The following is a 15,178-nucleotide window of genomic DNA, read 5'->3' on the forward strand; positions in this document are numbered from 1 at the left end:
TAAAAAACATTAACCCTAACCCTCTCTGTTTCACGAAACAGGGAGGATCCGTAATATAAAAGACTGTTCATTCTTGACTTTGCTGCAGTTCTACAACAGCTACAGGATGGGTGGGGGAAAGAGTAAGCCTGGTAAGGATATTTCTCATTTTTCAGTAAATTGTGGTGATTTATAGAAAGACATTTTATGTTGTTGAGCTTTTTCAAACTTTTCTGTTTGTATTTTATTAAGTTCTACTTTGAAATATGTATTTATATTTCATGCACGTTAACTGTGATGTTATTGTTATTATCATATTTTATTTTCATCATAATTTCACCTAGCAAGGCTAGTAGACTAACAGTTAGTACTATCTATAGCATAATATATTAATAATAGTATAACTTTAACTTAATTAGCTTGCCACTTATAACCAGTAAACATCCACATCCGCTCCATAATAACTTAAACAGCCTCCTTGCTGCTGTAGTCAGTGTACTCATGTCTGTGATAACCAGATACTGATTTGAATCGGTGAATCTTTTCACCCCGAGTACTGACACGTTTCATAAATGTTTTTTCTTTTCAGAAGTGAATCCTTCTCCCAGTAAGATAATAATAAGTTTATTTCTGAACATTACACTTTTATTACAACCATTATTGATTTGTCCATTCAAATATTTGCTCATTTCTTAAATAATTTTACAACTTCCACTTCAGTGTTTGAGGAACCATGGAGAAATGTTGCCTGGGGGTGAGTTCATCCTTCACTATATTAAACCTGAAGTTCATGAAATTAATAAAACATTAACTTATGTTAAATGGCTTTTTAAGACCTTTTAATCCTTTGAGTAATCTTTCCACCAAGATGTAAACTGCTTTCACCTCAACCAGCACATACACTTTAGCTTATATACAAACTTGTGTTTAGATGTCTTTAAACCACTTTCTCCTTGAAATGTGCAACTACTTACATTTCCATTTATTTAAAAACATACTACTATAATGACTTACTTATTATTATAATTATTATTATTTGGCTATTAGTTTAATTTACCAAATTGTATAATGTTGATCAGATATTTTGTAAGGTGCTCACTAATACTTATACATCTGATAAACTTTTGTTAATTTTTTTCTTTTGTTTTTGTTTTATGCAAATCAATTAGTCCAATGTTTTTTTTATTTATGAGTATTAACATAGGAGCAATGCTTTACAAATGATGAACAAAGCAATAAGTAATATATATAATAAAAATATATAATGGAAACATGATTTCATTCATAAATGGTTGGTTCATTATCTATTAAGTATAAATCATGTACTTACAAACATATTTTTTAAATAGGCTTATGAACAAACAATTTATAACTGTGTGAACAAATGCTTTACTGATGATGCATTATGTATGAACAATTCATTACTAATGATGAACAAACCATTAACTTATAGGTAACAAATTATTAATAAATTATGAATTGTGTATAGTTATTATAAAGTTTTACCAAAAAATGTAATAGGTTTATATTTTCATCTAAAATGTAATCTTGTTTTAACAGAGACCATGTGAGGGATCTTGAGTATGCACAGGAGTATGTGCCTGAAACCAAATACATCAAACATGTCCGAATCCTTCTGTACGGACCCGTTGGAGTAGGAAAGTCCAGCTTCATCAACTCTGTCAGCAACTGCCTACTAGGCAGAATGACTACACCTGCTTTGGCCAGTGCAACTACCTCTGACAAAAGTTTCACCAGAAAAGTAAGAAAACTTAAGATTTGTGTGAATTCACACAGCAGCCTGTCCTGATGAAGCATCCAGACTAGGGGTGTAAAGATTCACCGATATGATTATGTATTCAGTTGTATTATATCAGATAGAACTACTTCATTACACGGAGCCCTTCATCGGTCTAAATGGACCAAGTTTGGCCAATGGCCCGGGTCTAACATTTACTGTCAATCCAACAAAGCTGCTGTGTTTGCAATGTTGTTGTGTGTTTATTTGTGAGGCAAAAAGCCATTTGTGTGATTAACCCTTGTGTTGGATGTATTAAGAGAACAGTCTCTGAAACAAGGAAATTAATTTGATTCTCGCTTGGTCAGTGTCCTATCAGTGAGAGATGCACACCCCTATTTCAGACATATAGCTCTGAAAAGTAAAGCACTGTAATCTGTATGTATTCCACATATATATTACTGTCGGTATTGACTGCTGCTGTATAAGAGCACGAAGATCCATGGGAGGTTGGGGGGGTGTTTGGCTCCTAAAACACAGGGCTTTTCAGCCTTGGAGCGGAGTTCATGTCTTGGAAGAAGTTAAGGAGAAAACACAAGACTTTCACCCAGGAAACAGGTGTTCATGTTCTGAAGAAGTTAAGGAGAAAACACAAGACTTTCACCCAGGAAACAAGTGTTCATGTTCTGAAGAAGTTAAGGAGAAAACACAAGACTTTCACCCAGGAAACAGGTGTTCATGTGCTGAAGAAGTTAAGGAGAAAACACAAGACTTTCACCCAGGAAACAAGTGTTCATGTTCTGAAGAAGTTAAGGAGAAAACACAAGACTTTCACCCAGGAAACAGGTGTTCATGTTCTGAAGAAGTTAAGGAGAAAACACAAGACTTTCACCCAGGAAACAGGTGTTCATGTTCTGAAGAAGTTAAGGAGAAAACACAAGACTTTCACCCAGGAAACAGGTGTTCATGTGCTGAAGAAGTTAAGGAGAAAACACAAGACTTTCACCCAGGAAACAAGTGTTCATGTCCTGAAGAAGTTAAGGAGAAAACACAAGACTTTCACCCAGGAAACAGGTGTTCATGTTCTGAAGAAGTTAAGGAGAAAACACGAGACTTTCACCCAGGAAACAGGTGTTCATGTCCTGAAGAAGTTAAGGAGAAAACACAAGACCTTCACCCAGGAAACAGGTGTTCATGTCCTGGAAGAAGTTAAGGAGAAAACACAAGACTTTCAGCCTGGAAATAGGTGTTCATGTCCTGAAGAAGTTAAGGAGAAAACACAAGACTTTCACCCAGGAAACAGGTGTTCATGTTCTGAAGAAGTTAAGGAGAAAACACGAGACTTTCACCCAGGAAACAGGTGTTCATGTCCTGAAGAAGTTAAGGAGAAAACACAAGACTTTCAGCCTGGAAACAGGTGTTCATGTCCTGAAGAAGTTAAGGAGAAAAAACACAAGACTTTCACCCAGGAAACAGGTGTTCATGTCCTGGAAGAAGTTAAGGAGAAAACACAAGACTTTCACCCAGGAAACAGGTGTTCATATCCTGAAGAAGTTAAGGAGAAAACACAAGACTTTCACCCAGGAAACAGATGTTCATGTCCTGAAGAAGTTAAGGAGAAAACACGAGACTTTCACCCAGGAAACAGGTGTTCTTGTCCTGAAGAAGTTAAGGAGAAAACACAAGACTTTCACCCAGGAAACAGGTGTTCATGTCCTGAAGATGTTAAGGAGAAAACACAAGACTTTCACCCAGGAAACAGGTGTTCATATCCTTAAAAAGTTAAGGAGAAAACACAAGACTTTCACCCAGGAAACAGGTGTTCATGTCCTGAAGAAGTTAAGGAGAAAACACAAGACTTTCACCCAGGAAACAGGTGTTCTTGTCCTGAAGAAGTTAAGGAGAAAACACAAGACTTTCACCCAGGAAACAGGTGTTCATGTCCCCTGAGTATTACATTACATTACATGTCATTTAGCTGACGCTTTTATCCAAAGCGACTTACAATTGCTATAAACGTCAGAGGTCACACGCCTCTGGAGCAACTAGGGGTTAAGTGTCTTGCTCAGGGACACATTGGTTGATGTGGGAATCAAACCCCGATCTCCCACTTCAAAGGTACGTGTCATATCCACCGCGCCATCACCACCCCAGTACTACTTAAGGGGAACGCTGTTTTAACCCAAATCACAATCTGTTTTCTAATTTTGGCCAGGACTGTCACTGTGATCTTTTTTTTACTAAACTTAACTGTCACATAGGCCTAACAGTGAGTGGTCACAGTAGTTTCGTATATATTTCCATATGTTTTCTCCTCTGGGAATCGACACCTTAACATGGTGGAGGGATTTGTGTGTCCCATTGGTCCTGGAAGCTGTGTTGTCGGGGACATTAGTCCCTTGTACGTCTACAAAGGGGAGACGCCAGACTAAGAGTGGTTCACAAAGATCTCAATGGTTTATGCTTCAGTGTATTACAGAGATGTGGACTTGAGATTTGGTGACTTTGACTTGAATCGACTTGAGTCAACATTTTGATGACGTGGACTTGTAAGTTAATGACTCAATACTTTGAATGTGAGATTTTAAATAGAATATAAAATAATATAATTTAATGTTATCATGTTTTTGTCTAACCATCAATGGTGTGATGCAGCAGCAGTAGGGTTGGGTACCGAAACCCGGTTCCACTATGCAACCGGTTCCTACACCAACGGTATTATTAGGACCGGATTAGAACGCAAATTTCGGTTCCTCATTTCGGTTCCGACTGAAATATTTTCCCTCCGTCGCTCCGGACAGCGGCAGACTCTTTTTTTTCTTTCTCCCTTTTCTGCCGAGTGGCCACGTGCCCACTCACGGTGTGAAGCGCGTGTCCGCGCTATTCTTGGACATGCTACTCTACAATCACTGCTGATAGACGGCTTTTTGTACACGCTCCGAAACGGACGTAAAAATATCACACTTTCTCTGTAGTCTACCGTTAGCTAGCTACCATAAATGTAGGCTACTTTTAAAATGCCATATTTTCCCTCTGGGCTCACCAAAACGGACGTAAAAGCATATTAACCATTCACTGATCGTTAGTAAACATATTACACTTGCGCTGCTAGTCTATCGTTCAGGACAAGACCCTGTGTTGGGGGAGGCAGGACAGCCTCCCCAAATCGTTTGCCCTTTCAGACTCCTCCCTGTGTGTGTACAGGCCTGTTGGACACCATCTGAGAGAGTCTTCTCCTGTGCAGGACATGCCATAAGTCAGGAGAGGTGTAGTATCTCGCCAGAGAAGGCAAATATGGTCATTTTTCTGCAAAAGAACTGCTGAAGTTTGAAACTGGTTGGCATACCAACTCAAGATTTATTACTTGTTACTTGTTGATACGGTTAAACGGTTATTTGTTAAATTATTGTAGTTATGTGTTAGGTGACTTAGGTTGACTATATTGAAGTACTTTAAAATGTTAATATATTGTTAAATTTAAATAATTTTCAATTTAAAAAAAACTCCATAAAAGAGCCTTTCTTTGATGTCATTTTTCAAGTATCGTTTTAGGAATCGTTTTAGGAATCGTTTTAGGAATCGGAATCGTTTTAAAAGTACAGGTTCGGCATCGGAATCGTAAAAATCCAAACGTTACCCAACCCTAAGCAGCAGTAGCACAAATTGTGAATCACGACTCAAAAAGCTCTCCAGTGTATGATTGTACGGCAGCTATGATTGGCCAGGCGTCCATGCTCACTTTCAATTCAATTCAATTCAATTTTATTTATAGTATCAAATCATAACACGAGTTATCTTGAGACACTTTACAGATAGAGTAGGTCTAGACCACACTCTATAATTTACAAAGCCCCAACAATTACAGTAATTCCCTCAAGAGCAAGCAGTGCGACAGTGGCGAGGAAAAACTCCCTCTTGGGAAGAAACCTGGGACAGACCCAGGCTCTTGGTAGGAGGTGTCTGACGGGCCGGGTTGGGGGTGTGATGAACAGTGGCGATAATAGTCACATTAATAATGGAACAGTGACTTCAAATGGTAGTCGTAGTAGTTCATGTTATATCAGGGCGCTGCAGGGCATTACAGGATGTAGCGTGGCCCAGCAGAGCATGGATGGACATAGCAGGAAGCAGCAGGGTTCAGCAGGACGCAGCATGACACTGCAGGGCACCACTGAGCTCAGCAGGGAGTGCAGCAGGACCACGGCGACAGCTACAACCAGGAAGTCACAGACCCATCCAAACTCAAGGACAGCAGCAAACTTTACATAATAACAAAGAGCACATGGGAAGCACAAACCATTTTATGCTCTATACTTTTACACTCAATAAACGAACATTAGTTAACAAAGACTTAAGTGTTGTGGTGGTTCTTATAACAGGTGATGTTTGTGACAAACTGTACAGTTATAAACAATAAATGATGTATAGATGAATATAACTAGGCCTAGATAACAAATCACCACAGTATTAGATGTTAAAAACTGTGCACAAAACTACGGGATTAATATGGGCAATTTGACAAATGATATACAACCAATATACAAACCGAACATATAAACTCGTCAAACAAACATACAGGCAACCTCTTCACTCAGTCTTTGTAATAAAAATAGGTAGCGTATCACTACCGTGATGGCAGCCATGCGCCCCGTCACATGGTGCTTGACCATTTAGAGCTTTGTAGGTTAGGAGAAGGATTTTAAATTCAATCCTGGATTTCACAGGAAGCCAATGCAGAGAAGCTAATACAGGAGGAATATGATCTCTTCTCTTAGTTCTTGTGAGAACACATGCTGCAGCGTTCTGGTTCAGCTGGAGAGTCTTAAGGGACTTATTTGAGCAACCTGACAGTAGGGAATTACAATAGTCCAGCCTGGAAGTAATGAATGCATGGACTAGTTTTTCAGCATCGTTTTGAGACAGGATATTCCTAATTTTGGCAATGTTACGAAGATGAAAAAAGGCTGTTCTCGATGTTTGTTTTAGATGGGCGTTAAAGGATATATCCTGATCACTTGACAGAACCAGATTTGTTCTGGTCCCCTGCTGTATCTTCTGACCAATTGGCTATCCTAACCTTAACTACTCAAGGTCAATGCCTAACTTCAACCAATCGGGCCGCTTCATAGGGCGAGAGTTGCCTAGAACTAATCTGGGATGCATAATGATGCAAACCCTTGCACACTTATCTTGGGATATTTTCGAGGAAATTAAACTTTGGCTTAGTTAATGACGAATTGAGGCAGGGTCGCTCAACTGCCGACAAACTGCCACTGTGGTGCCGAGATATGCCAAATGGATGTCGCTCGCTGGCCACTGCTGTGCCACTGTCGTAACACCTACAACTTTCATATAATATGGCTATTCAACTTTTTAAAGACATTCATATTCATTAGATTTCTTAAAACTTCACATTCTTCTTACACATTTAACCAGCAATCCAGTTTAGCTTTAGCATTAGCTTTTCAAAAAAAGCTTTAATTATTCCACATCTTTTTTACATTAGTGGTGTTTTTGAACTTGTCAATGAAATTCATCCTAATTAAAACCATTATCACTACTTCAACTTCTTCTTACAGATAGCTATTAATCCAGTTTAGCTTTAGTATTTTAGCTATTCAGCATTCACATGCATTTTCTGCAGGAAATGCATTTTTTAATATTGACATTTACTTATTAATTTATTAAGTGTTGGTTTTGTGTTCCAGGGATGTGTTACTAAATAAATACTGCAGAAACAAAAGTCTGTGGATGGCATCATTGTGATTAACACAATAATTTTATCTTTTTGTGTTACAGTATAAAACTCATGAAATCATAGAAGGAAGAGGAACGGACAAGAAGCCATATCATTTTGTCTTCAATGACGTCATGGGTCTGGAGAAAGGGGATGGAGTTCGTGCTGATGACATCATACTGGCCCTAAATGGACATGTGAAGGAGGGATACAAGGTAGAATTGTCTCATTATTGAACCTTTGACATGATGAACAACATGAAACATGTTTTAAAGGAAACACGATGCTGCCTGGATCATGTTCATTTTCAACATGCTGTAATATTGTTCATGAACATATCTGACAGGTCCCAACATATTGATATTGACTGTATCAGTAAAATATTCCCTAACAACAAAAGTTCTGATTCATTTTATATCCACTTGCTAGAACTTTCATTCTCCTAGTTTCCTAAAAAAATAAGAGAAGTCAACATCAAACATTCTTAACAATGCTGATATGCTTTTAACTTGGTGTGATGAATGATTTATTAGCATTGGTAACGCCCTGTAAACACTATATAAGGTGTGTGTGTGTATATGCCAAAGAATTGGAGAGAAAAAAAGCTGTAGAAGAACTTCAGAAGTACTGAAACCACCATACTTATTTTCTCTTAAAGGGGTGATTATATAGGGTATTTCACACTGTTCCTTATGGTCTCCTATGTAACATTGGTTGGGCTGAAAATGGCCTGGTTGATATTTTATTGGCCCTTATGCATCCCTGTGTTTTGGCCCTATTTGTAACAAGAGCTTTTCTTCCAAATATGGTATGCTCATGAATATTTAGATGAGCTGCGCACTGATTGGTTGTGCGAATCCCCAATACACTGCCGGCATAACTATAATATATTTACGGTTTGAATTTCATCACGCCACTTATATAACATCTACCCCAATGTCTTATAAAGCTAACTGTTGTGTCAAAATAGATTTTAAGGCATTTGTATGAATGGCAGGCGTCTTTTTAGGACAAGCAGTTAGCTAGCTATATGTCCCATTGAAAACAATGGGAAACGATAGCAGCTAGCTAGCTACACTTTTGGCATAACTATAGTATATTTACAGTTTGAATTTTGTCAGGTCATGTATATTACCGATGCCCAAAGGTCTTACAAGCTTAGCTAACACTTCCGATTTCGGAATTCAATTGAATGCATTTTTGTGAATGTCAGAGGTCTCGTTAGGAGGAGGCTAGCTAGCTCTCATTGATGGACTCCAGCTCACTGCGGCTCTATCAATGAGACTTGCGGACAAGAGGCGTTTATTTCCCCGATTGTTTGTTTAAATAACTCAACACACATACCCATTATAAGATTAACTGGAACCTGCGGGCTGCGGTAAGAGATTGCGGTCGTAACAAGCTCGCTGACCGCGTTCTCAGTCACTCACCGGTCGGCCGGTAACAGGAAGAGGGGAGGGAGAACATATATTTTATTGGCCCTTATGCAGGCCCTGGAGCTCTGTCAGGGCAGCGGCGTGTGGTAGTCCAGTCACCCAGAGAAGGGTGAGTTTGCGCGGGTATTGAGCACCGGGCCGCTGGCCGAGCTCCATCGAGCTCACAGCAGGCCGGGGTCTGTGACGGAGGACAGGCCGGGGGGCGAGGCAGTAACCCATGCAGCACCGGCCGCTGAACTCTGACACACAGTCGGACAAAATTTGCAATTAGCCATCAACATTAGTAAAACGGCCCATATTCGAACTTTACATAGTTGATTTCTCACATAAAAAAGTTTCAGAAGTGAATTTTGTAATGGAATAGAAGAGATCTGCGTGACCTAGATTCAGAAAACTACCTGATCTCAGGTCAGTTGTGTAGCCTATGTAAATGTTGGGGCGTGACTGTTCTCTTAATACACCCATGGGCTGACAAAGGTTCAGGTCCTGAGATGCTTACGTAAGCAACTAGCTTTGTTGAGATTCGCCCGTTTTCTGCAGCAGTTTCAAAAATGAGATTTTCATAGTAAAGGGGTGTCAATGGGATTTAGAGCTCATATGTATGTCCTATTTACCCCCCGAACTGTCGTTATTCAACTATGACAGGGTAAAATCGGTTTTGCATTCTATCACCCCTTTAAGCCCAGTTCAGACCAAAGATTTGCAACGAGATGAAACTTGTCTCAGCTCAACTCAAACCAGCTGATGGTGTCGCTGCGACTCAGCTGGTCGAGTCTCCAGAGGCTGGTTTCAGAACGTAAGCGACGTTTCCTGTTTCAACAATGTTGGAACCGATCAGTAGTGGGTTAAACATTATCTTTTTCAAACAAAGGATTTTCGGCCAACATGTGCTCATAGACAAAGAAAGGGCTTAGCTAGCTAACTCCAAGATCCGCCATCTTGGATTGTCTTGATTGCATTGCCTAGCAACCCCCGCGGTCTCATCACCTCCCCCTCCTCCTCGCACACACAGAGGGACATGTTCACCACATGTCTTGTTTTTTTTTTGGTTGTAAGTTATAGAAAGGTATAGAAGTTTGGGTGATTGAAGAATTATTGATTGGCCATTGATGATTTTGAAGTTAATAAACTCTATTATACTTTAAAGAGCAGTTGTCTGTGATTATTTGTGTACCTATTGTAATAATTGGTGGTTAAACAGGCTTGGATTCATCTGTCCTTTCTGTTCCTTTAAAGAATACCAGATAGATTAATCAAGTTAATTAGGATCTGTATTTTAAAGGGAACACCACCTATGAGACTGTTTCACAGTTTGATTATTGGTCCCTGATTCCAGGGTGGTGCCCCGTTTTGATTGTATGTCAGTTATAAGTTATTAATATGCATATTCATAACTATATTAATATTGATAAAAACATCTTTCAACAATTTGCCAATAATTGAATCTGTACCCTACCGATTCCCAACAACAGCCAGAGAGAAGTTAGCTGGTCTGGAGTCTCCAGAAGCTGGTTTTGGAACATAAGAGACATCTCCTGTTTCAACAGCCAATAGAGAACTCAGCTGTAACTATAGTAATAAAATGATTCATAATCCTTTTTATTTTAATGTTACAAACAGCTGGTTGAAATGGCAGAGATTTAGATGGAGACTCAACAAGTGCCTGAAAGCACGGTAACGTTATATGGTGGAGAGAGATAGAGAGTAACAGTAGAGCGAGAGAGCGCCCAGTGGCATTAGAACCAAGCCATGAATCAGTGTAACTGTAGCAAGCATCTTAGGATCTTAGGAGGTTTATAGCCAGCGCCAAAGAAAAGTCACAGGCACAAAAACATCTGATTTTCAGCATCCAGCCTCCCACTCATCCACAGCTGATATTTTACACATTTGGCTGGTGCTGAAAAGACAGCTAAGCTGCAATGTTTTGACTGGAACTGAACGCTCCGCTGTGAATTCAGGCTGAACCGGACACTCCCGGTGACCATGTTGCTCTTGGGACCGGCTGCGCAGCGAGAAGCCACTGCTAACGGACGCAGAGCTCTCCTTCCACCGGAGCTCCGACTGTTAGTCAGACACTTTCATGACCGGTTAAAAACATCTCATAGTCGCATTTAATAGTACTCTAATACAGTATTTTGGTACAGTTGGTTTTAACACCTGATGCAAACAGTTGGCCTATAGGAGTATACATGACAACCCTGAACAAGCTTTGTTGTTCCGCTCCGTCTTTCTGCTGTGGCCCTATTCACATATGGTGACGTTTTACACCATGAAGGTCCAACTCTGGTATTAATATGCGGTTCACATGTATGCATGAACTTTGGTGGTCCATTACACTTTAGACTATATTCAACATCACTGATAATTTATTGATCAATAGAATGTAGAAAACATTCAACTTCATAGCGTTTTGTATTCATAACATGATTGTATTGTTGTACAAATTAGCAGTAATAGCAGTATGTAAGTCACTTCTAATTTTTTTTTAACTTGGGGATAAAAAGCCCGTAAAAAAATAAAGCCCCATAAAGCCCAGTTCATACTAATTAAAAACTAGGCTTTGGGGTAAAGTGTAGTCACCTCCGGCCCATGTCATGTTGATGGTGGAATTGGCTGCAGTCCAAGGGGCAGCAACAGAAAACAGCCCCATTGTTCAGGGATGGCCCTGGTTGTAAGATATAGCCCTAAGTGTTTTTGGTTTCTCTTCTCAAGCTGATATTTTGTTGTATTATTTGACAACACTTTTTAAATGAACATGTCATAATTTAATTGTTTTCCAGTTCAACCCTTCATCTCCACTGTCTCCTGAGGATCCAAGCTACAACCCCCGTCCCTCTGCAAACGACAAAGTTCATGTTCTGGTTTGTGTGCTTTCTGCTAACTCAGCAGAAATTACAGACTCAGTTCTGAAGAAGATGGCCGACATCAGAGAGGCAGCCAGTGAGCTGGGTAAGAATATAATATACTTGGCTTCAGAAAGTATTCAAACTCATTTTAATTGGATAAAATTGCCATTTTGTGTCCATCTATCTACACTAAATAAGACATAATGATCAATTGTAAAGCAATTACAAATATGTTTACGTTTAAGTTAAAGTGTATTTCATTTATGTAGCACTTTAAAAAGCAAACAAATTTGCACCTACGTGCTTCACAAAGACGAAAACATGTATAGAAGCATAAAACACACAACGAATATACATAGATATAGTGGAAATACAACACGATTCAAGAAGAAACAAGTTAAGAAACAAAATGGAACTTGTGAAATTGTATTAACAGAATATATATATATATATATATATATATATATATATATATATATAGATGACAGATGACCTATACTTACAATAATAAAACAAAAATTAACAAAGTGATATGTAGTCAGACTGAAGCATATAACACGGTGACGCCGTTATCAATCGAGTATTGATTGGTCAGTAGGCGGTGCTTTAACACCGGTTGATCTCTAATCTCCAACTTAACCTGCTCCCGACCAGGTTAGGTGTTCAGGATAAGTTACCACGGCGATTGAATCCGGTAACAACTAATCTACCGTCGTGGTACCGAAAACCCTGGGTTGAACCTGAAGTTAGCTCAACGCCAAATCCTGCTTCGTAGTACAGGCCTCAGGACATGTTGATCTTGCTTTGTAGTATAGGCCTCATGAGGCTTAATGGTGTTAAAACACATCGTACAGGACCAAGTCCAGTGAGTCCATAAGTCATCTCATCAACAAGTTTTCAGTTTGATACAGCTCTTACTTCAAGACTATAAAAACTAAAATGTTTAGGTTTCAGATCGGATTTAAGCTTTTTTCCTGCCTTGTTAGCGTTTTTAGTGAAAGCTTGTTAAGACATGTTTGTACCGAGAAAAAAAACGTTCTTGTCTAACCAACAGATTGTTCAGTTTTGTGTTGGATTTAAGGAACAGAAACTTCCTGAAAAAGCTAAAATACTGAGTGTGTTTCTCTCTGCAGGGATTCCCCAAATGGCAATAGGCACCCACATTGATTCAGCCTGTCCTGAAACTGAAAAGGATCTGAAGAATGTGTACAAGAGCAAGCACATTAAGCAAAAGGTGGGTTTCTGTCTTTCTGAGTCTGTACAGAAATATAAATATAATTTAAATATAAATAATGTGTTTTAACTTTGTTTTAACTATATTCAATATATGAGCACAGAAACCCACATTAACTCCCATTGTTTAACACTCAGGTGAAAGACTTCAGCGCAGCAGTGGGGATCCCAGTGAACTGTATTTTTCCTGTGAAGAACTACAGTGAAGAAATCAAGATCAATGATGATGTCAACACTCTGATCCTGAGTGCACTGAGACAAATGATCAGCTTTGGAGACGACTTCATTGAGAAATTAATCTAAATGTAAAGAGAAGTGAGTCTCGGATGTTCAGTTATAATCTGTTGGCAGATCGCTTTGACAGTTAATGTCTGTATTTGATGAAGACTGTTGTCTCTATAAGACAGCTGGGATCTGATCCTAGTTACCAACACATACATGTAATTGCATGTTTGCATGTTTGCGATAAATACATTTCTGTGGCTTTCAGTCAGTGTGCAGCTGTTACTCTTTTCATCAACACTTATTACTTGAATTTATGAAAGGAAATCCTAGGCGTGCATGGTTTTAAATTCTTTTATTTCTGTATTCCTGAAATCACAGAACACACACACGTCAGCCTCATACATGGCTTTAATATTACTGAAACCCTGCAGGAACTCATAGTGCACCTTTAATATTAGTGAAACCCTGCAGGAACTCATAGTGCACCTTTTAATATTAGTGGAACCCTGCAGGAACTCATAGTTCACCTTTAATATTAGTGAAACCATGCAGGAACTCATAGTTCACCTTTAATATTAGTGGAACCATGCAGGAACTCATAGAGCACCTTTAATATTAGTGAAACCCTGCAGGAACTCATAGTACACCTTTAATATTAGTGAAACCATGCAGGAACTCATAGTACACCTTTAATATTAGTGAAACCATGCAGGAACTCATAGTTCACCTTTAATATTAGTGGAACCCTGCAGGAACTCATAGTTCACCTTTAATATTACTGAAACCCTGCAGGAACTCATAGTTCACCTTTAATATTAGTGGAACCCTGCAGGAACTCATAGTGCACCTTTAATATTACTGAAACCCTGCAGGAACTCATAGTTCACCTTTAATATTAGTGGAACCCTGCTGGAACTCATAGTTCACCTTTAATATTAGTGAAACCCTGCAGGAACTCATAGTTCAGCTTTAATATTAGTGGAACCATGCAGGAACTCATAGTGCACCTTTAATATTAATGAAACCCTGCAGGAACTCATAGTGCACCTTTAATATTAGTGGAACCCTGCAGGAACTCATAGTGCACCTTTAATATTACTGAAACCATGCAGGAACTCATAGTGCACCTTTAATATTACTGAAACCTTGCAGGAACTCATAGTGCACCTTTAATATTAGTGGAACCCTGCAGGAACTCATAGTGCACCTTTAATATTAGTGGAACCCTGCAGGAACTCATAGTGCACCTTTAAGAGGGATTTTGCTGCTTTTGTCGATGCTTTTGAAGCGCTAACCCAGTTTATTACCTCAGAGACCTTTATTCGCCGTTTTTAAAAGCTTTTTTTGATCCTTTGCCCCTTTTCGCGCCACTTTACTGTTTATTTTTGCGTCCCTTTTTGCGCCCCTTTTAGGCCCCTTAATGCGCCCCTTTACCGTTTATTTTGAAGCCTTTTTGCACCCCTTTTTGCGCCCCTTTACTGTTAATTTTTAAGCCTTTTTGCGCCCCTTTTTGCACCCCTTTACCGTTTATTTTTAAGCCTTTTTGCGCCCCTATTTGCACCACTTTTTGCACCCCTTTACCATTTATTTTGACGCCTTTTTAGACGCTTTACCACCCTGTAACCCTCTCCACTTTTCCACCGTGAAGACCTTTTTATCGCCTTTTTTTCAATGCTTGTGCTGCTTTCTTCTTTTTTCGTGTGCCGATTACGAAATTGAAAGCAATGCATTTTAATGGGAAGCATATTTCGTGATCCCAGAACGCTGACGGTAGCGAGTAGTATTGATAAGGCGAAAGTCCGTGTAGGGAGGTTGGTCGGGGTGGTGGATGGGTCAGTAAACACTTTCACCCTGGAGACCGGGGATTGCGCCCCGCGTGTTGCAGTACCTTTGTCCCGCGTGTGATGGTTCCTTTCCCCATTCTTTTTTTTTTCCTAACCACAACCATCCAGTTATTGTGGCGTTTCATTTCCCCGTTGTGGTG

The 15,178-nt window shown here is 39.4% G+C and overlaps 1 protein-coding gene across 1 annotated transcript; it reads left to right on the forward strand.

The window, feature by feature from the left end:
- The first annotated feature begins 34 nt into the window (after positions 1 to 34).
- On the forward strand, positions 35 to 13,458 carry LOC120570158 (interferon-induced protein 44-like). The gene is made up of 8 exons (XM_039818401.1): positions 35 to 131; positions 569 to 586; positions 700 to 733; positions 1,540 to 1,741; positions 7,517 to 7,669; positions 11,671 to 11,839; positions 12,870 to 12,970; positions 13,108 to 13,458. The coding sequence occupies exons 1-8, from the start codon at positions 107 to 109 to the stop codon at positions 13,270 to 13,272; spliced, it is 867 nt and encodes a 288-aa protein (XP_039674335.1). The 5' UTR covers positions 35 to 106; the 3' UTR covers positions 13,273 to 13,458.
- The last annotated feature ends 1,720 nt before the right edge of the window (positions 13,459 to 15,178 follow it).

This window comes from Perca fluviatilis, chromosome 12 (genome assembly GCF_010015445.1).
Source record: "Perca fluviatilis chromosome 12, GENO_Pfluv_1.0, whole genome shotgun sequence".
Taxonomy (NCBI): domain Eukaryota; kingdom Metazoa; phylum Chordata; class Actinopteri; order Perciformes; family Percidae; genus Perca; species Perca fluviatilis.

Excerpts from the sequence above, each read along its gene's own strand:
- LOC120570158 (XM_039818401.1), top strand. The coding sequence starts at position 107 with ATGGGTGGGGGAAAGAGTAAGCCTG. Across the intron at positions 1,742-7,516 it reads ACAAAAGTTTCACCAGAAAA|TATAAAACTCATGAAATCAT; the intron begins GTAAGAAAACTT and ends TTTGTGTTACAG. Across the intron at positions 11,840-12,869 it reads AGAGGCAGCCAGTGAGCTGG|GGATTCCCCAAATGGCAATA; the intron begins GTAAGAATATAA and ends TTCTCTCTGCAG.